A 22,082-nucleotide genomic window follows, 5' to 3' on the forward strand; every position below is an offset into this window, starting at 1 on the left:
CCAGAAGTAGACAGGACAGGAAATACTGCAAAAATAAAACGCAACGGTGGACACATCTAACCTTACAAGGAACTGACATAACCACATCAGAGTTATCAGATTACATTCTAGATCTCAATCTGTTGGGAACATCTGGGGCATACTACCGTTCTAAGTTCACAACAGTGGCGAAGTTCATAACCCCAGAAGCGAGTAAGTAGATATCACGGAAACCTTGTTTTAGCATGTCATCCTGATGTCAAGACGATATGCAGAGATTCTCAGAAGAACTGGTTGTGCAAAATCTGGCAAGAAATGTGGTCGAAATTTTCCATACACCAGTCAATTTCTCTAAGTCATCGTCCGGTAATTGATAAACTTGCGGACCGTATTCTTCAAGTGCTGATCAGAATATGTGTTTTCAGTCAACTCGGAGCTGGTAAAAAGTCATACAGTTTTGTTGGACCAAAACAATGGCACGCTATTTGAAGAAAATTAAGGGACGGTGTTGATCTGGTTTTATCCGCAGAATGACAACATATTCCAGGTTTGTTGAGAATGGAATACCGTTTAACAGTGGTTTGAGCTGGGAAATTCATTATTTTTAGGACATCGTCGTCCGTTTGGGCGCACCAATGTGAGACCGAACTTGTTGGTTGTTGGCGTACTTATCTGCTGAGACTTTAGCTAGCCAGTGCTGAAAGCCGTGAAGTACTGTATATCTGTCTCATCCCTGATGGAAATCACTAACAGTCCGCATCTGAAGTTCGAACCCGCGACTTGCCCTTCGGCTCATCACTGATGTGACGTAATGTCGCGCCACTCATCCTCCGATCAAGCGTTTCAGGTGTTGACCAACTCATTAATTGGCAGCTTCTCGGATAGAAAGCTTGAGAACCATGTGAGACTACTTTGGGCAGATGACTTGATCGATGGATCCGTATATAATTGCTAAATAAATAACAATTAAGAGTGAATATGAACGCCCCCTATGGACCGCATAATAAACTGACGGGCAGTGTAGAAGGGAGCTGGATTCAGAGCTCCTCGCAAATCAGTTTACCACGTAAATGTGGCAAACGTAAACTAGCTGCAGACAGTGAGGTCCACTGGCACAGATGCCTGGTTGAAATACATGAACTTTGTCTAACAAGGCAAGCTGGGTAGTGTATTTTCGGTCAGTTTTGTCAAGCTTATTATAGCACACATAAAAACAATGTACATTAGTTTACAATCAAGTGGAAAAAGTTTAGAATCGACTGAGAACTTATCGTTTGAAGAAGGGTTTGGTAAACAATGGGTAGTTTTCAAACGGGCAACGTTTGGCTTTTGACACAAAAGCTTCATCATGCCAAGTGGCCAGGTTACCAAGATTTAAAGTGTAAGTTTTGAGTTTTAGGGCGGACGGGGGACCAAACATTAGGACGTCTTTAGATTATGGCACTTGGTCCGTGTTGAATATGAATTAACGGTTCTTGTCGATTAGTCTGGTTGCCTTCCCTTCCCCATGTAAATTGTCAATTGTAAATTCACAAGCCCACACTGACCAATGAAAACTATCAGTGGCGCCCACAATGAATCATCATTTGAAGTATCTCGAAGTCGAAGGTTAAAGAACCCAACCCGATGGGAACTCATTTGAAACTCCCTCCCCCAAACGCTAGAACAAATAATGGACATTCAACACGGATCGGGTACATTAATCTGAAGACATCTTAATGGTGGGTTCACCGTTGCCTTAAAAACCGGCCGAATCGGTGGCCTGCTTATTTGGCTTGATGAAGCTTTTGTGTCAAAACCGAACGTTTTCCCAGTTAACAACTACCGATTACATTAGTTTAGTTTTGGCATATGTCCACACCGAAGTCGCCATCGTCCTTAAAACAACGCAGACCTGAGTTCCGCTTAAGACGCGGAGACTGGAAATTGACGAAGACGATCCCGGAAGTTTTCCATGAATTTCGTCCATCCATACCGTACATCTCGATCAACTGTTCATTATAAATTTGTGATAAAACCCAATAAAATCAGGTGCGTTCAACTCATGACAATTAAGCACGGAGATAAACCCGTTCAGATAAATGATGGACCAGGTTGAAAAAACCAACGAACAGAATGGTCACTTGAAGATTCAAAGGTGACTAACCAATAGTCAACTATAAATCTTTTTCAGCGTGGCACCGACAAAGTCAGACATTTCACTACCCAGATGGTGCCCGTAAAGATACAGCTTATCGAAAAGCGGAAATTCCAACTACTGTCAAAATAAAGAGTAGTATATTTTCAAACAAAATACGTTGCACAAGCCGCGGTTTAGTATGGAGTCTGCTGAGCACGACAATCGCCGGGCTATGGATGCGAGCTACTTCGTTCGAGAGAACACTTTGAATGTCGTCCAAAATCCCTGTCGTCCTCTACGGTGAGTATGCTAAAGCCGCTCACGCCGCACTCCCGGTTTTGGTTGTAGTTAGATATTTAAAACTCCACCAGTTTTGGTCCCAGCTGATGAAATTTTGATCTCAAGACTAATGCAACCAAAACTGCCGGTTCCATACAGAAAGCCCTGAACACGATAGTCTCAAAGGATGACCAAAAGCGGTCGAAACCTGTAGTAGCTTGCACATGGTCGAACATTTTTACGCGCCACATAGTTAACCCTGTTCACGACAGCATCTGCCACGGATTCTGGACGAAATCTCGTTTGATGGGTGGGCACTTCGGACGGGTCGATTCTTGTTGCTGAACAATTCTATTATTCAGGTAGCTGGCTCAGGTGCTTCATTCATTTTGGCGAAATATGTACCACCTATTGGTGGTACCTGTTGTGGCACCAGTGAGAATGGAAGATTCGATCGATACTTGCACGGATTCTTCTTATGTCATGTAATTTGAGCAGGGGCACAAGACAGTGAGCCTACGAAAATGTTGTGGAATATAGGTAGCTTGAGTGCGCTGCATCGTTGTTGATTTGTTCGCCGACAAATCTAACGGCCAAGCTCACTGAACGGATCAAAAACCAAACAATGAGGGTACTTCAAGTCACTGCCTCTGATCTTCGAGTCAGCACTGAATGTGCTGCACTGCACAAAGACCGTCACATGTTTAAGTTGGTACAACATTCAAGATATCGCGATGTATTTTCATAAAGGATACTACTCACAAGTTTGCTGAGAACTCTTCAACAGCCCAGTGCCCGTTACTTTCGGTTGCCCAAAATAACACCCTCTGAAACACCAGCGGGTGCACCTATCGTTGCAATCATTCCAAAAATCATAGGTGATATCAGCGTGGAAGTTTCCCAGATGAATCGACCTTTTCCCAGAAAATACTTTCACAACCGCTTGTTTACATTCCTATTACTATTCCTTTAATATCATCTTCGAAAATGTACAGCTAACAGGGATTCGCTGGAATGGGGTTCGGATAAAAACCTGTTCTCGTGCATGGATGAGCATGTTTATGGATTAAGTTAGCAGAGTGAACCCAAAATTTACAGCTCACAAGACAATCTTCAGTCCTACCAACTCAATTAATTCCCTGTTGGTCCACTAAACCCACTGCATTTCTAGGCGAGGTCATGTGAAAACCCGAAGCAAGTTGGTAGGCAGCTACGGGGCTATACTTTCTTGATAGACAGAATTCCCCACAGATCCGGTCTTACCGCTCACAGTCAGGTGCTGCTACGGCCGAGAAGTTCATCCCACGCACGATTAACCGAAAATTCGGGACGCTTGCCGGTCCGGCATCAAGCCGAGATCTGATTGTTCGAAAGTCTGGACCCAGTAGCCAAACATGACCCAGTAATGGCCGAATGCCGGTTGCCAATCGCGCATCCAGAAAGCGTCAGAATTTCCAGATAGTTTTTGCCGCCTACGCTATATATATGAAGCGCTGTACAAGTGTTTTTGACTTCATTTTGGAAGTTAATATACATTGTGCACCCTTGGTGGTTGTTTTTGACGTGAACGCTAGCTTCGGAGGCTCAGATCGAGAACTAAGCTGAGAAAAATACCGTTACTACATTTCCTTCCGAATCCTCTCCGACCGGTCAAATAAAGGAAAATAGAAGAAACCAAGGAAATTCTGGGAGAGTGATCAATTTGAGTTACGCATTTTTAACCGGTTTGTCCTTGCGAACAAAGGCAGCACGTTCTCATTGACATGATTAACCAGACTGATGTCGTTGAAAATTGGAGAGGTCTTTATTAATCGATAAAAACTCAAAAGAATGGTGGACCTCATGATTGGCACATGTTACAGGGTCCAGTTTGCTTGTAGCTGATAGAAGATTTCTGGGTTTTGTGACGAAAATCCGTCACTTATATCATTCACCAGTTTGACAGCGAATTTACCAACCGGAAGGTCTATGGTTCGAACTCGACCTCTACCACTCGACTTCCCCGGTCTAGGCTGGGACAACCTGGCAGCATCCCAGCCCTCGTGCTTCCTCCGGGTGGCATGGCAGCTAGGCGCCGAGAGGGTGTTACAGCTGAGCGATGTATTTATTTGGTTTCTCACGCGAAAGTATTGGTACAGCGCAACTCGATAGCTCTCCAAAAGTTACAGACACCTTTGAAAACGACGAGGGAGTCATTTGGATATTTAAAAACCGATAAGAATAAAACCGCTGCTGAGAAACCAAGCACAGACTGCTCCTAGTACAACTAAAAGTAAAACACTGGGATGTTTGCTGGGTCGGAAGTCCAAAGTTCAAGTTCGTAGTAAGAGGACATTTGGTAAATTTCAATTGAAATTTCATCCTGTCACTGAAGGCAATCTATGCTGAAAAGCCAAGTAACACTGTACGGTTGTTTCTCTCCCATTAAGAAACTTCAGCCAGGTGCATTTCAGAAAATTCCAAAACGTCGTACCCGCGACCTGCCGCATAATCGTCCGAACATTTTACCATTCAGCCATGGGTGGCTGGGCAGCATTATGGTTGACTAACGATTGGAGCGAACATAGGTCGCACTTAGACAGGATATAGTGCCACGCGTCCCCGAATCACAGGAACCAAATCACCTAGCGCCGAGAGTACAGCTGAGCGATGTATTTATTTGGTTTCTCACGCGAAAGTATTGGTACAGCGCAACTCGATAGCTCTCCAAAAGTTACAGACACCTTTGAAAACGACGAGGGAGTCATTTGGATATTTAAAAACCGATAAGAATAAAACCGCTGCTGAGAAACCAAGCACAGACTGCTCCTAGTACAACTAAAAGTAAAACACTGGGATGTTTGCTGGGTCGGAAGTCCAAAGTTCAAGTTCGTAGTAAGAGGACATTTGGTAAATTTCAATTGAAATTTCATCCTGTCACTGAAGGCAATCTATGCTGAAAAGCCAAGTAACACTGTACGGTTGTTTCTCTCCCATTAAGAAACTTCAGCCAGGTGCATTTCAGAAAATTCCAAAACGTCGTACCCGCGACCTGCCGCATAATCGTCCGAACATTTTACCATTCAGCCATGGGTGGCTGGGCAGCATTATGGTTGACTAACGATTGGAGCGAACATAGGTCGCACTTAGACAGGATATAGTGCCACGCGTCCCCGAATCACAGGAACCAAATCACCTAGCCACTTGTTGACTGTCTCTTCCAGTGAAGATCTTCCAGATGAAATTACTTTTGGCAATATAAGGGGCTTTAAGAATTTTAAGTTGAAATCTCGTCCCGTAATTGAAGCACAGTCTCGGTAGGCTTCGGTTGGAAAATTCGCCCACACACAAACACGCACGAGTTCATAACCTGTACCGATTGAAATTTCCGCGTACATCGTTACGAAAGATTCTCAAAAGCTTGAATCCTCATACGTCAGCTTGCCACGTACGATGCAGATTAATCTGTTTTATTCGGTAAAATTTCACACTCGTGACGCGCTGGATTTGTTTGGGGATGATGTGGACGTTTTCTATCCCCAGTGTTAATCGAACTAGACGATGTACGTACCGCCGCCATTCACTGGCAGCGCTCGTCGGTGCATCGTGGTTAGACCTAAGGGGTTTCCCTTTCAACAAGAGACAAAACTTGTCCGTTCGATCTGCCGACACTCATGCACATTCGCCCAGGAAGGACATGTCTGTATTCACAGTACTTCTATGGACTGCACCGTAAACTGAGCGGACAGCTAATTAAGGATACCTGACGATTAAGTCATATGCCAGGACAGCCATACGATTGTTTCAATTGCTTGAGTGAACAAAAAAGCGTGTGAAATTTTCAAGATCATCACCCTTAAACCTCAAATCATACTGAACCTACGATTTGGTTGACTCGACTGACTGAAATGTTTTCAGCAGCGAAAAGTTTCACTACTGATCAATTAATTGGTAGCACGTTTCCGCGAATAATATATTGCACAATGTGCGGGTCAATATGGGGTCCGCTGAGCATGCCGATTGCCGGGCTATGGATGCGAGCTACTTCGTTCGAGAGAACTCTTTGATCATCGTTCAAACCCTGTCAACCTCTAAGGTGAGGTTGCTAAAGGTGCTCGCTCCGCACTCCTGGTTTTGCTCCAGTTCGATATTTCAACCGTCAAATTGGCTTCAATCGCACCTGTTCCCAGCGTTGGTGCAATGCGCGATTTGCAACCAGTCAATCAGCTAAGACTTTGAAGCCTTCCACTCATCCATTTTTAAATAAAATTGATGGATTGCAATCACTTCAAAGATTGACTGAATCCACTTTATGTATCGATTCACGAGGATTATGACTGATAAAACTGTACGTGCACGGGTTGACTACACGCAATCGGCATCATCATTGAAAGCATTTTAGTGTTCAACACCGATGCTTCGCTGCCGTACAACCATGATTTATTTGAAGACCTTATGATGAGGGACTTTGTGCTACTTTACTATAATCATTCCGAGGAGTCTATACCTATAGGCACTCATTCAGGCATTTTGGATAGAAACTGACAACAAGACATCGGTTGGCAGACATATCTTGCAGCGTTTTCAACCACTCGCAGTGAGTATCCAGCGGTCCCCATCCCGGTAGGCAAGTATCGCCAACAGCACCCAAAAGTTCTTTAATCTCTTTCAAACCCCTCTGCCAGGTTAGGGATCGGCCAACTCTTTAATTCATCTATTCTCAATTGGGCATGAAAAACAGCACTCTCTTCGCAATACGATGGTCGGGCATACGCAACGCATGTCCCAACCAACGCAGCTTCTGTTTCTGGACACATTCTTTAATAGAAGTACTCGTTGCACAACCCCTTTCAAATCGCCTCATTATGGATTCACCGACACCAGCTCACACGAGCTATGGTTCTGAGACAATGATTATCGAACAGGCCAAGTCTCACAACTACACCAAAGAAGAACCCGTACTTCAGCCTGATATGCACGCCCCTTGAGAGTCAGGGATATACCCCTTTACGCCATACGTGTCTCAACTTAGCAAACACGATTGAAGCCTTGCAGATTTGTGCACTGACCTCATTTGTCACACTGCAATCAGAACTGATACAACTTCCCAGGTACGCTCCACAACTTCGAGGGTCTCTCCCCATATTGTAAGCGGTCCGTGTAGTGACTGCATGTCCAGGATATCAGTGTTGTTCTCTGTGCCTCCTTCAGAATGGTACAAACTGTGAGGTGGACAGGATATACCTTGGCAAAAGGATGTAAAGGGGGTTACGAAGAGTTTCGGTGTTGATGGTGCACCTAGCCCTCTAGGATGGGGTCATGCTGACCCTTCCTGCGTTTGCTTAGAGACGTTGCGAGAAACGGCGGTTGATCAGTGCCACTGGCGTTCGTGCCCTCAATTTCCTCCCAGACTGCCTGATTGAGCACATGCATGTGTAAGCACCTCAGAACATTTGCGGTAGATTAGCATCAAGTTTCTCCCTCATGGATTCTCTCTTCTTCCACCTCAATGCCCCAAGTATAATTATCTAAATCTTGTGGTTTTCCGGAAGTGAACCATCAGTGTCAGTATTGATGTTACTACCTCTGATAATTGGGCTATGAACATGCCTTGAAATTTGAAACGACCTTAGCAGTTGCAGCAATAGGAAAGCTATTCCAACCCCGAGTGATCGAATGATAAGACGAAGAGATCAAACCGTGGACAAAAATATGAAGCCCGTAAGAGAAAAAAAGCAGGGCATGTCAGATGAGGCGTGTACTTTTGCCCAAATTCGCCCAGTGGGCAGAAAAACAGAAATGTCACGGAACCAATAAGTACGAGCACCGGTGGGTGGGGAGCCTAGACGAGAAGCCAATATTCACATAGAAACACGTCTAGTTCGTGTAAAGGGCAAACATCGATGGATCTGTCACTCCGTTCGCCGAATTGCTATGCCGTTTCGTCGTTGCTACAGGTGGAAGCCGACAATGGCTTTTGGAAAAGTCCATACACGCAGTTGTATTCATACGATAGCATAGATGCGGGATTCTGAGTGTAGCCACAACGTATTCCAGTCTTTTCTTTCTACAATGAAGAATGACAACAGGTCCATTTACAAGCAGCAAGTATTCGACTGGAACGGTAAAAAATGAATCAACCGACAACATTGTCATCTCCGGCTCCTCCCCCGGACTCAAGAAATTTATATGACCTCTACCGAAGAATCCTGTCTAACCATTCTGGTGCCCAGCTGTCACGTTAACAGTACAAGGGCTGAGCTACTGTCAATTTGCCCAAGCTCAGACAAGAGTAGTCTAGATGCAGAGATTGGGCTCGAACCACGGACCTACCGATCAGTAGTTTCGCGCAAAACCACTGAGGTTCCTCGAGCACAAACGCATCGCTATCCACCAGGTAAGCGTTTCTACCAGAACCTTGACCTACTGTCAGTAGCTCAAATCTTTTACCCGCAAGTGACAGAGAAGCCCCTGTTGACGTCAAATGCATCAAAAAGCCACCGACCGTTGGAACAGATCACAAACCCTAAACAAGAGTCAAATGCCTAGTCTGGATAAAAGGAGTCGATTGAAGGTGTAAATGCACTCACAGTACTCCTGTCCATTTTATGTCCTAATGCATCTATTCTGGTGAGTCTATACCAAGAAGAGGAAGTACTGAACTGAAGTTCCACTCCTATTAGAGTCGTTTCAGGATTTGAACACTGGACAGATGAGATGCATGGCGGGAGTATGATCACTACCCCACTAAGGATAGAGTGGATGATACCAATAGATCACATAGCGCAGTAAATATCGCTTGTGCGCTGATGAAAAGTGCAGGCAGACGAAGCGAGACAGACCAGAGTCGACAAAAGCACAAAAAGAACTCATTTTGAGGCTTCTACTTGGTATTTTGTCCCGTAATTGTAAATAACCTATGCCAAAAACCCGAGAAGTACTGTGTTGGTGATCATAAGCAGTGCTCATCTCATAAAACTTTGGAGTTTTCGAACCGGGAACCTCTTGGCTGGTAGGTTGCCAACGAACGACTGATCAGCATTGTGATTAACTCGCACTAAATCATTATTCACCCTGAAATCAAGGAAATCACATCGGATTATTACGCGCTAAATAGCTCCTTCGGATGAGTCAAACTTCCATTTGGAAAACTGCCACTCGAGGAGCCAGTTAACATGTGTGACCGCGCTATGTGGATCCCGCGACTGAGTGGCTCTATTTCCTCCCTAGCTGTGAGCTAATCACACTGCCGTTTAGCCGCACTGGGCTGAACGGTTAAGTATTCCAGCTACTAGAAGGGTGGTCACCGGCTCGAAACATACTGAGGTGCGCACTGTTGATGATTCACTGTACAGTGCTTATCGGCTGTCTATCACAGACTGGCTTCACTCACAGAAGGAAAACTCATCTGAACGTTCTCGAATTTCTTCATATCGCCAATGGATTTTGACGTACTGAACAAGAGTACACGACAGTAAAACCTCTCACTGGAGAGGTTTAAGTTCATTCGTCCCGCAAGCATGAACAGTAGTTAAGGCTAACGTGAGTATAAAACCCACAAGAGGGATATAAGTTTGGGAACAAAAAACAAGTAGAAGGCTTATCACACAAATTAGGGTTAAAACTATATGGGTCAGAAACTGGAAAATAAAATGAACTTTGCACTGAAGTTCGAGTTGAAGAAACAAAGATCTCCTAGTCTCCTGCTAGGTCCAGGACCCAAGCATGGAAACACATTCGGAAAGAGCCTTGGAAAAGAATCTTGATTTCGTGAATTTTCAACAGTACACAACACTCGTCTTTGATTGATTAATATGCCATCAGAGTAGAAAATAGGGGGTATGCTCAGTCCCTGTTGACAGTGCAGGTCCGAGTGACAAAGTTTGTCCAATCAGCCACAGATATCCAATGTGGCTGAAAAGAGTGGTCACATAAGTTCATGTGACCAGTGTACACAGTACATACTGTACTAGTGTACATAGAATTAATGTAGCAAAACAGTGAGTGAATGAAGGCATACAACTAAATGCAGCAAAGTTGACTGAAACCACAGCTTCATGGGTCAATTATTGGTCTTGACAGGCCCGAAAGTCATCTTCACATAATTGCCGTCTTAACTTTGCCTACTGAAAACATGTAGCAGTAGTTTGCCCTAATAGCAAAAAACGAACATACTACGGTTGTGAAGCCGATTCGCTGGATTGCCAAGCGCAATTCCTCGTAACTTAATTCCAACGAATCTTCTCCAGGAATGTCCGAGAAGTGATAGAGGAGTGGACCTGCAATAAACAGAGGCAAGAAAACGAAAGCTCAAAACAATGGTGTGTAATGCTGACGTAACCCCGCCCCACTTTTGTGTTTAGTGCGAGTATATGAAGTGGCGTTTGTTTGTCCTTACTACTTCACTTATTTGGCCTTGAGGTCATCCAGCCATTTGTGCCCGATTTCATGCGCGTGTGACTGTCTAACGTGGGAGCCTATTTGCTCATTTGGTTCGTACTTTTGTAGTCTAGGTGGACCATTTGTTTTGGACGAGCAACTACTTTCGAGGTTCGTATAATTTGTGAATTTATGTCGTACATCAATAGTACTGTATAGAACCCGACTTTGTTTTGCCTTACCGGAGGTTCGGGTACTGTGCGTCACTCGAAGATACCGTTTGCTCGTTACAACGGTAGTCCTCGCCACAGAAAAAATTTTGCGATGACACTTTTTTTCCCAAAAATTACCGATTAGAAACCGAACTACGAAGAAACTACCTAGAACAGGTCGAACATCAGCATGTTGAATTGGTCGGAGTCTGGGAATCAAACGAGCACTGAATGGACCGTTCATTCACGAATCCTTCCAAGTGCAGAGAGTGCATTTGGACGTATATTCCGGATCGCGAAATTCGGGAACTGTCTGCCAACAATCGAAGAGCCCAGCAGGCCGTCAGTGGCCTTCACTCAAACTAGTAAATGGCTGAAGAATTTCGTAATTATTAGCAATAACCCCCCTTGTGAACACCGACGATTCACACTAGGAGGAAAATAAGGGCTTTGTGTCAGTGGCTTTCACTCAAACTAGTAAATGGCTGAAGGATTTCGTAATTATTAGCAATAACCCTCCTTGTGAACACCGACGCTTCACACTAGGAGGAAAATAAGGGCTTTGTCAATTCTCCCGAAACTTCGCTCGAACTACATCATTGACGCACTGTCTGGAACTTCTCTGCCTGCTTCCGAAACCCCGGGGATCGAAATGCGTCAATTCAGCACCGGTCAGAAGGGAGTCTCACTTAGAGCAGAGGTCCGCTGTTAACACCTACTGCACTTGGGACAACGCCAATTTCATGACACTACGGTCCCATTGCCGAAAATGCCCAATTTTGTGGGTTGCACTCGCCAGCACAAGATATATTGGCCAAATGAACAATACTCATAGTCATGGAGTGTTTTTTGTACCCAGAATTGACGGCCAAAACGCTGTAACCTCATCATGTTGTGCTCATTCCTGAACCCAATAAAAACTAGCTTTTTGCGTGCCTCTTTAAATTTATTTTGTCCTAAAACGACTTGGAGAGTGCTCGCATTTTACGAGAGAAAAAACAAAGTAACATCATGCATTAACATAGTAGAATGACGGTACTAAGAGCAACCTTCAGATTCAACACCCTTTCGGTGCCTAGTTATCATGCACTTGAAGGATGTACGAAGGTTGGAATACCGCCAGACTACCCACGCCTAGACAGGAACAGTCGAAATGCCGCGCTTTGGTGCGAACCATGGACCTTCAGGTTAGTACATTCGCGACTTTAACATCTGAGTCACCTCGAGCTCTGACGCATGTAGGAATTGACGTATAGCACCTATACCTCGACAATAAGCTACTGGTGTAACGGTGATACTACTGATGGGGAGTCACGCGAGTAGTATTTTTTATTCTTGTGAATTCGCTTTGCGTCTCTTGAAAAGGGAGATCTTTTGCGGAATTTGTGGAGTCGCTTTGTAGCATTTGCTTGGATTCGAGCAACAGTCAATAAGTATCCAGGAAGGTACAGAAAGACGCGTTCAAAGAGAAGATGGATATTCAGTTTTTGTAAACAAGATGCATATGAGAGTTTTGCTTCCCTGCCTAATAGTCTGTAACTGCTCAGTTGGCTTTTTTAATAAATAACTCCGCAGCGAAGGCCTTCTTCCTTTCACTGGTACCGGCTTAGGCCAGTTGACGACCTGCAACAGACCTCTGCACTTTCGTTCGCCGATCGTATTCACCCAGATCGAAATCGAGCTCAAGGGTTTGGGATGAAGCAGCACATTCGGCTCCGAGCAAAAGTGACATCACAAAGCGTTCCAAAACTGTCGCAAAAAACTATCACAGTCAAACACAAATTCTTTTTAGTCTAGAGTAGCCCTCGGTAAGACGACAGAGCCCATTCATCCAAGCTAAGAGGATCTTCTGATCGACAGTCTGGATAGTTGTCTCCTGAGTACTCGCATCACTTGGCCAGGACATCAAGTAGGATACTGGTCGATTCGTGTACGTTTTCGACCCTCCGTTATCAGCTGTAACTCCTGACAAGATCGAATACTTCAAAGAGCGCCCATTCTGTTTTTATTGCAATGTTCGGGTAACATGGGGGATTTTCGAACACCACCAAAAGATGTCCTCTGGCTCCGGAGGACGAATAATTTTTCTGTGGACATTTGCCCATTTAATCTAATACCGCCTGGTACCTTCGTTTTTATGAGGCGGACGTGACATGTCTCACTTCGCTAAGATGCGAAACACTGAACGGTCTTCTGCTGAGCGCAAGATATCTCAGTAGTTCAGGTACGAATTACCATTCGGAAGGTCCATAGTTCGAGCCAAACCGCGGCATCTCGACTGCTTCTGCCTAGGCTTGAACAACCCGGGAGATCTCAGTCCTCGTGTTTCCTTTGGGTGGCATGCCAGCTAGGCATCGAAAGAACTTTACAGCTGAACGATTATTCTATCTATACTTTGCACTAATTACGACAAACAACCGGTCTTCATAAGTGAAAAAATGAACGAAGGATATCCAGTTGCAAGTTGACAATCCCTTCTTACATCATTGTTATGGATTAGAACGATTCGGTCAATGTTGCATTATCCAGCCGCCATGCGGTTGTTTTTGTCCGGAAGTCACATGTTCCCCGTTCGATTACTGAATGTTTGTGAAGAAGGAAGGATCACTTGCGAAATACACTCATTTGCAAACTAAGTTGGTGTTAACGAGGGATTCGGTCGGGATTCAATTGAGTCTCTCATTAAAATGAACTTCATCAGCAAACAAGTGTAATTCGCCAGCTGTGTGTTCAAGAAGAATAAACGTTTAGGAACTCAAGGATTGCGCCTACTTGAAAAGCCACAAGAAGGTCAAAACCGGTCATATTGCCGAGGTGCATTCAACAACCTCATGAGTAGCATGTTCCTACAAAAAGAGACCTATATGAAAAAGGCGATTAAACGGAAACTTCGTTTTTGGCTCTTCTTGCATGTCACTTTCCAATAAAGAAGGAATGCCTTAACAGATGCGGAAAAAAGGATGCTCCAGAGTACACCTTCCGCAAGGATGAACTTCCAAGACTTAGTCAGCCAACCTGAGCATTCGTAGCGTCTGCCAGAATCACGATATCTGAAACTCTCGCTGATCGATAGAAGCTGTCTTTCTCCGCCTCAGAGCTGCCGTATGTCGGAGCACGTGCTGACACAACAAACAAGCATAGTTCACCACGCCGAGGTGTATTGATCTCCATTGAACCAGTCAATCGAACAACCATTGTTCATACAAAATTCACGCCCTAGCTACCAAGAGCCACTGGCCTGGGATCAGCAGACACACGAAGAGTGAGGTACGTCTCGAGCGAATTGAGATGTATGAGCTGACCGTGGTCTTGCATGCGTGTTTCGGAGACACGACTGTGATCTTGCATGCGTGTTTCGGAGACACGACATACATCGACCGAATGAGAAAAAGTCTAGGTTAATACACAACAATCGTTCGGCGGTAGTACTTTTTCAATGTCCAGCCGCCATGCCACTCGAAGGAAGCACGAGGGCTGAGATACTGCCAGCTTACCCAAACCTAGACAGAAGCAGTTAGAATGCCGAGGTTGGGTGAAAACCACAGACCTTCCGATTCGTAAGTTCATGCCGTAAACACAGCCATCTCGAGTCATCTGTTGCCTAAACTGACAGTGAGTGCAGACATTGAACGCAGTAATGCGGAGCAGATCCACTGAATTTAATAAGGGTTTATTTTTATTTACTTTACTGACAGAGAAGTGAATCACAAAGACCTGAGTGAGGAACGTGTGGAGAGGAGTCAGTGAACGAAGAGGTGTAAGAGCGAATAATGCTTCTTGGTTGTCCAGGCCGAAGAATTGGGTTTGTTCAAGGAACTCCAACTTGAACCTTTGACTGAAAAGTCTGACCCACAAGGCAGTGGGAGAATGGAGTTTTGTCCGCGGACCCTAAAAAACTGGACCGCGAGGCAGTGTTTGTTAGGGTTTTCTTGGAGATCCTTCCCGGAGCCAAAGACTCAATAGTCTCACCAACTCGGCTGCAGACGAGCGGCCCGAGGACACAGGGAGTAAGACATTAAGGTATCAGTCCTAATGCGGCTGCGCACAGCAGATGCCTTCTGGTCAGCACTAAACTCTTCGGCTTCAAAAGTACTTCGACCGTTTTGAATAATATGTCGAACGTTACGGTCGACCGTTGGGCGATCGACGTGTGCGGCCTTTAAAGCCGATCTTTTCTAACCCGTCCTTCCTCTGAGAACATGAGAATTGCTGCTTCCATAAATACGGACATGCTGGCCACCTACTTCCCTCACATTCCCATCGTATAGGACAACACGACTCTACCTCAAGACCGCCTCGTAATACGACTTCTCGCAGTACGGGGACTCAATCTTCTTCATTGGGTGGCTCACTGTCGGCCTTTCTGACATGGCTAAACATTAAGGAACTGAGTTCCAGGGACCGTGGTCTGAGAGATCATTGGACCACAGAAGCCCGACCACCAGGACAAGAGGTTGGGCGTGACTGGAATGTGCAAGCATCACGACCCCTTTCAGGCTGCCATTATCTGGCATGGTTTCGTGTGGTCCACATTGTCAATTCACGGTAAACTGCACAGGGTAGATACCAAAGCCAAAGACAAACCCACGTAAAGGCAATTCAGTTAAAGAGATTGAGGGGATGGGAGCCACTGCGGATGTACGGGATGAGTAAGACGTACAGTAAGAGGGCGAGATGGCTCAAGTGGTTAGAGCGCGAATTTACTGCCGGAAGGTCCGTGGTTCGAACCCGACCTCTGCCTCTCGACTTCCCCTGTCTAGGCTAAGGCTACTTGGCAGTATCTCAACCCTCGTGCTTCCTTCTGGTGGAATGGCAGATATGCACCGAAAGGGTGCTACAGCTGAACTATTGAGGAAACAAAAACCACTCACCAAAGTTAATCCAGTATCCACCGGGCTTCAGTATTCGCCAGATGGTTTCCAGGTAGGTCAACACATTATGGGCGGTGTCGATGAAGAACACAGTTGCCACACAGTCCCAGGAATCTGCGAGGAGTTGGAAGAGAAATTTATTGGGGACGGAAACAACGTAACTGAAGACGCAGTCGTTGGCACAAACCAGTTGAAAGTAACACGAGCAAATAGTTAGTTAGATCGATCAACATAGAGAAGAAATAGTTTTTGAGGTGATCGGCATGGTTAATGATGCTACGATAGAGATAGATAGAGAGGTAGTTGTCGGTGAGCAATCTCCTCTTGCCACAATGCGAGTGAGAAACTCGATTACTGTGCGGGGTTTAACAAACTCACACTGCGGAAGTAGTGTTGACCAGAATGGTGGTTCCTGCAAGGTGATGAGGTAACGTTGATGGGAACTAGACAAAACCTATTGGTTGTGGCAGCTCAGTGCTGAGTAAACCAGTGATAGCGGATGCGGCCGATCGAACGAAGCATGCGGTACACATAATTTCCTGTGCTTCAAGCCCCGTGAAATATAAGTGGAACGTGAAGAACTCACTTTTTTAGCCATTAAATCCAATTGAAACATCAGATACAAGTTTAAAAACCGATGGAAACATATCAGCGCTCATTTTCATCATTTGACAGTGGGATATACCCAAAACAAAGGAAAGGTAATTTTAGCGACATTTCTAATGGGCTTATTCAAAAGGGTTCACTTTTAACGTTCGTACTAATGTACACGTTCATTTGAGTTACAAAAGCGAGGAAAGTTAGAGACCTAGCTGGACTGTCCCGTCGAAACAGGACAACTGAAACAGCACGTTGTGGACTCGGAAACCGATTTACATCACACAAAAGCTTACTTACATACAGCTGACTAAGACAGTCTGCTAAACTGCTTAATTTGGGGTCACTAAAGGCTTCTCCAGAAGTTTGAGAGTTCAGGTTTTCCTGCTACGATACTAAATTCATGCTACAAATTTGCATATTTTTAAAATTGCCTCCAATCTTGAACGACTGTCTTTCCCGTTATAAATTCAAATGAACCGCCCTTTTTAATTTTGGTGTAACTAAACTCCACTTCAGTCTTCCAAAGACCTTTATACCCTCCTTTTTTCTCGTTGTATGTTGTACAACTACCAACTGGAAGGTCGCCGGTTCGAGTCCTTCCAGCAACTATGTGGTACGTTGTGGCTTATCGGCATAGATCGCTTTGCTGCATAGCCGTATGTCCTTAAATTTGCTTCCCATCTTGAATGACTGTCTCCCCGGTTATCAATCCAAATGAACAGCCCTCTTTAGCTTCGACATAATTTAACTCTATTTCAGTTTTGCAAAGACCTTTATACTTCCCGTTTCTCTTCTACGCAAATCGTTTTTGCCGCTTTTGTTATACTATTTTTGTATTACAACTTGGTCAGCTATAAATTTGCTTCAGTGCATCAATTGGCGACCAGGTTTCGATCACGCGCTGACTGTTGATCCATATCGGCTTTGCTTGCTTTCTCGAGTACCTCACCGTTTGTCGAAAACCGTTGAAGTCTGTGATTTTGTATCGATGTAATTACTTTCATTTTTATAGCACAGCACACTTGCGTAATTATTTGTTCGGAGTTTTACCAGTTTAGTTGCTAACTTGGGCGCTCGTTGCTCAACTATCAGAAACGATAGTTACACTACTCAACGTTAACAAGCATAGCTTTTTGGATGCCCACCGCCAGTTCAATCTCGGTGAATTCAAAACCGGACGAGGAAGTTGAGAAAAACAACAGATAAGTCGAACATGAAATATTTTCAGCGAAGAGCTCTAGGGTAGCTTCTAGGATGAGTTTGGGGAATTCGAGGTCCAAGGCTGCTTTATTGGTAGCGCAGTTTAAAGAAAGACAACTTAAAGAGGAATTCAATTTAGAATCAGAGGCTATGAAAACCAATCATGAAAAACAACTCCTGAAAGCCAAAACGGAGGTGGAGTTGGTGGAGCTCGAAGGATCTTTGACTGGAAGCGAAGACGGATTGGTGCGTAGCAACCGGTCAGGACTGTCAGAGTCCTCAAAAGAGCGTATTAACAGCTATGTTGAAGATTGTAGAAAGATTATATCGCCGTTGAATTCTGAAAACCAACGTAGTTTCCGGGTGGCCGAACGACAGCAAAATAGGTTAGGTGACTATCGCCATCTGGAATCTATTATAGAGGGCCAGGATTTGCCAAAAATCGACCTTATGCAGTTTGATGGTCAACCCAGGAGCTACTGGAGGTTTATGCGTCAGTTCGAGCTTTACGTCGAAAGCAAGACCCAGGACGATGGGAAACGGCCGATACAATTAGTAAATGCATGTGCCGGTGTAGCCAGGGAGGCTATCAGAGATCGCCTCATGCTTCAGCCTACAGAAGGATATGGATGAACCCGCCGAATTCTGCATGAGCCTTTTGGAAAGTCACATGTAGTGGCTAGACCCCTGATCAATGGTCTTATAAAATGTTTTCGTTCTACATCGTGCAAGGCGAGAGATCTGACTCAGATGAACTACAGTGCAGAACTGAGTTCTCTGGGGAATTTGGATAGGTTAGTGAGGTGCTTGCTATATGCTTTACAACAGAAATTGACGGGATTCGTTCAAAAAACCATCGGTGATCAGAGGAAGTCGAACTTTTCCGATCTCACACAACTAAGTAGTCACTACGGCATTATGCCAGAATCCGTTCCCTCTGAGCTGAGAACTCTACAGTCAGCCGCAAGATAGTCCCTACCTCACCATGCGGTACTGAATCCCAGAAAGCCTGGAAAAATGCGAGTTGTATTTGACTGTGCAGCTAAGCACCACGGAAGATCGCTGAACGAAATGCTTCTCCAGGGACCAGATAAAACTGCTGATTTGGTAGGTGTTCTTTTGAAATTTCGAAGTGACCGGGTCGCTATGTCCGCAGATGTCGAAGAAATGTTCATGCAAGTTCATGTACCACAGTTTGATCAAGGGGCTTTGAGATTTCTGCGGTCCTCCCAGAGTGAACTTAATAGTGAGCCTATTGAGTTTCAAATGAATTCTCATGTTTTCAGTGCCTTTCTGTGCCCATTTCACCTTGCAGCAAACAGTGTCTGTCTTCGGCAAGGATCATGACCATAAAATTAAATCATCCGTGTTAAAGAACTTCTATGTAGATGATTGCTTGGTGTCAGTACCTTCCGTCACTGACGCAATGAGTTTTGTGCAAGGAATAACCGAGCTACTGTCAAAAGGTGTCATAAGTGGACGAGCAATATCCCGATGTATTGTAAGGGCTCCCGCCATCGGAATAAATGGAGGCTGTAGTAGAAATGTCTTTCAAAACAATAAATACACAGCAGGCGCTGGGCATTTAATGGGATTCATCTCTTGACACCCTTTGCTTTCGGTTTCGTATTCCCGAGAAACCACTAACACGAAGAGGAATTCTAGAAGCTGGTTGTGCGGTTTTCCATCCACTAGGATTGGTAGCCCCTGTATGTTCGACCGCGAAGCAGCTGCTACAAGAACTATGTAAGGCCGACCTTTGTTGGAGCTCTCCTATCAGTGAAGATCATTCAATCCGATTACATTCTTGGTTGAACTTGGTCAAGTCGATTGTAGTTGTGTGGCACCTAAGATGCTTGTCCCCTGACAATTTTGTGGGTATCTGTGGTCCTGAGTTTCACGTGTTCTCAGACACGTCAGAAACAGGTTATGGCGTTGCTGCATTAGTACGTTTTGTTTCAAACGATGGTCGGGTGGCGTGGCGTTTGATTTCCGGAAAATTTAGAGTTTCACTGTTGAAGACCGTTGGCGTTCCGAGGTTAGAACTTGCTGCCGTCGCATTAACCGCCAGGGCCCACAAACTACTTATTGAGTTTGCCTGACTTCTTCTCCGCGGCCACTCTTTGGACAGACTCACAACTAGTGCTTTATTACATCAACAATCAGTCCACGAGATTTTGTACCTTTTTGGCCAATCGGCCAGCCAGTATCAATGAATACTCCTCGCAGAACGAATCGAAGCACGTGAAATCATCACAAAACCCTGCCGACCTAGCATCCAGGAGCATTAAAGAAGTGGACAACTTGAGTCACTGGGTGTATGGACCCTAGTTTATCAACGAACCGAAGATTCCTGTGTTATATTTGACCCTTGATTAGATGCCCGATGGCGTGGAGCTGAAAAAGATTCGAGCAACTGGTAACGTTTTTTCTACCCGAAGTGTTTCCGAGCGTTTGTTTGTCCGATGGTTTAGCTGTTCAGGCTGTTGAAAGCAGTTGCGTGTTTGAGGCGCTTCATACGCTAGCTTATGCACAAATTTGGAAGGTCTATCATCATGCCGATTGCTGGTCATCTACAAGTGGCCGTTATCCGTCAGGTCTGTAGAGGTCACTCATCAGATCACGCGTCACAAACACTCAAACCACGTGACAATTCCTGTCCCACTTGCAGCCTTAGCCGACAAGGGACACCCCTATCTTCACACTGCACACAATAAATAGGCATACAACTCGACCCAACACACACTCGCGCGCGCAGGAAGCAGGAAGTCAACCATTCTTCACAAGTCCACGGACAATTATGGAATATATGTAGCGGCCATACTGCGGAGAAAACACGTTCCCGCCGTCCCGAATTTCACCAAGGAACTCCCACAGACGATAAGTTCCTCGTTTGACTAGCTCCCGTTTTGCATTGCATTTATTTTCATACGTGTGGCATCTTACCATTGTCAACTATACTAAAACATTTATTAGTGCATATACCTTCTGCATTGTGTTACAGCCATCATCAGCAGTGCACTAATAGGTCCAAGTAGAAGTATATAGTGGCGAATTAAGTCGTTTAAAAACGACTCACTCGATCGAAGCCGACTAGGGTCTCAGCACTACGTAAGCTTTGTCTCATCCTTTTCGACAGTGTTCTTTGCGTTGGTGGATGACTGAAGTATTCCAGCTATGCGTTATCCTTGAAGCGCCTTTCTATATAGCCCAATGAACGCCCAGTTACTTATCTACTCATTTGAGATTATCATGAAACAGAAGGTCATTCCGGGACGCTTCTCATGTCCTAGGCGTTATTAGGCAAAATGTTTGGGAAGTTCATGGTAGACATCGTTGAATCGCATCCTCCATAAGAGTATTCGGTGCAGAAAACGGTCATGGAACATATGTCAGCAGATGATGGCTCCGTTAACATCAGTGCGATCCGAAAAGGGTAGAAAATGTTTCGAAGCCCTGGGTGCTGATTATTTTGGACCACTTTTGGTAAAGCGTGGTCGCAGCATATTTTCATGTATGGCTACCCGAGCGGTTCACCTCAAAGTGACGCACTTATTGACTACCGATTCATTCATTATGGCGTTAATGAGGTTTGTTGGTCGAAGAGGAAAACTTTTGAATAGTTACAGCGATAACGGATTCAACTTCATTGGCACCGTTTAGGAACTCAGGGAGCACGTATCGCTTTGGGACCAAGAGAAAGTTAACAACCAACTACTGACTCGAGATATTCAGTGGCATTTTAACCCCCCCCCCTCCGTTTTGCTAGCCATCGAGGAGGCGTGTGGGAACGAATGATACGGTCAGTGCAGCAAATCATTTCTGTGCTCATCCAAGAACAAATGATTGTTTGTCAACTTTTTTCGTCGAGGTGGAATGTATTCTGAACGATCGGCGTTTAACATCTTTAAGTACAGATTGCCATAACGCACTGGCTTTGACTCCGAATCACCTCTTGCTACACGAAGCAAACCCAGGTATCTCGTCTCATTGAGATTTGCAAGAGCGGCTCACCCGACGTTGGATACAGGTGAATTATTTGCCGGATGTTTTCTAGAACAGGTGGATGGAAGAATACATTCCTACGCTTCAGCTTCGCCATAAGTGGTTAAGTCAGAATAGAAAACTCAGAAAGGGTGATGTCGTTCTGGTAATGTCCGAACATCTTTCTAGGGGAAGGTGGCCATTCAGTAATGTCACAGAGTGTCAAACGAAGGCACACGGTCTTGTCAGAACGTTTCCCCTTGGCGCTAGCTCCCTTTCTAATAAACATAGACTCCAAACATCGCGCTTGATGACTGAATGGCCACCTTCCTCTCGCCTTTCGAAAATGAGCATAGACTTCAGGTCAACAAACTGTTGCTCCCAGAGGTTTGGGCGTCGGGACTATCGGAACTAACTCATTTACTTGGCGTGGTTTCCAAAGGCGTGGTCGGGAAAAGAGAGAGAACCCACGTGGTTCTG

General features: G+C 45.0%; 1 protein-coding gene across 1 annotated transcript in view; it reads right to left on the bottom strand.

Annotated features, from left to right (window-relative positions):
* Positions 1-8,099: 8,099 nt before the first annotated feature.
* The window catches only part of T265_07808 (hypothetical protein), a gene marked incomplete at both ends in the record, with an annotated part of 24,604 nt that continues 10,621 nt past the window's right edge, over positions 8,100-22,082 (bottom strand). Inside the window, 3 exons of the mRNA XM_009173437.1 lie at positions 8,100-8,423; positions 10,532-10,635; positions 15,819-15,932. Coding sequence (XP_009171701.1) covers positions 8,289-8,423; positions 10,532-10,635; positions 15,819-15,932 — 353 coding nt within the window. The remainder of the gene's footprint in view (positions 8,424-10,531; positions 10,636-15,818; positions 15,933-22,082) is intronic.

The sequence above is a fragment of the Opisthorchis viverrini genome (genome assembly GCF_000715545.1).
Source record: "Opisthorchis viverrini unplaced genomic scaffold opera_v5_186, whole genome shotgun sequence".
Classification (NCBI taxonomy): domain Eukaryota; kingdom Metazoa; phylum Platyhelminthes; class Trematoda; order Opisthorchiida; family Opisthorchiidae; genus Opisthorchis; species Opisthorchis viverrini.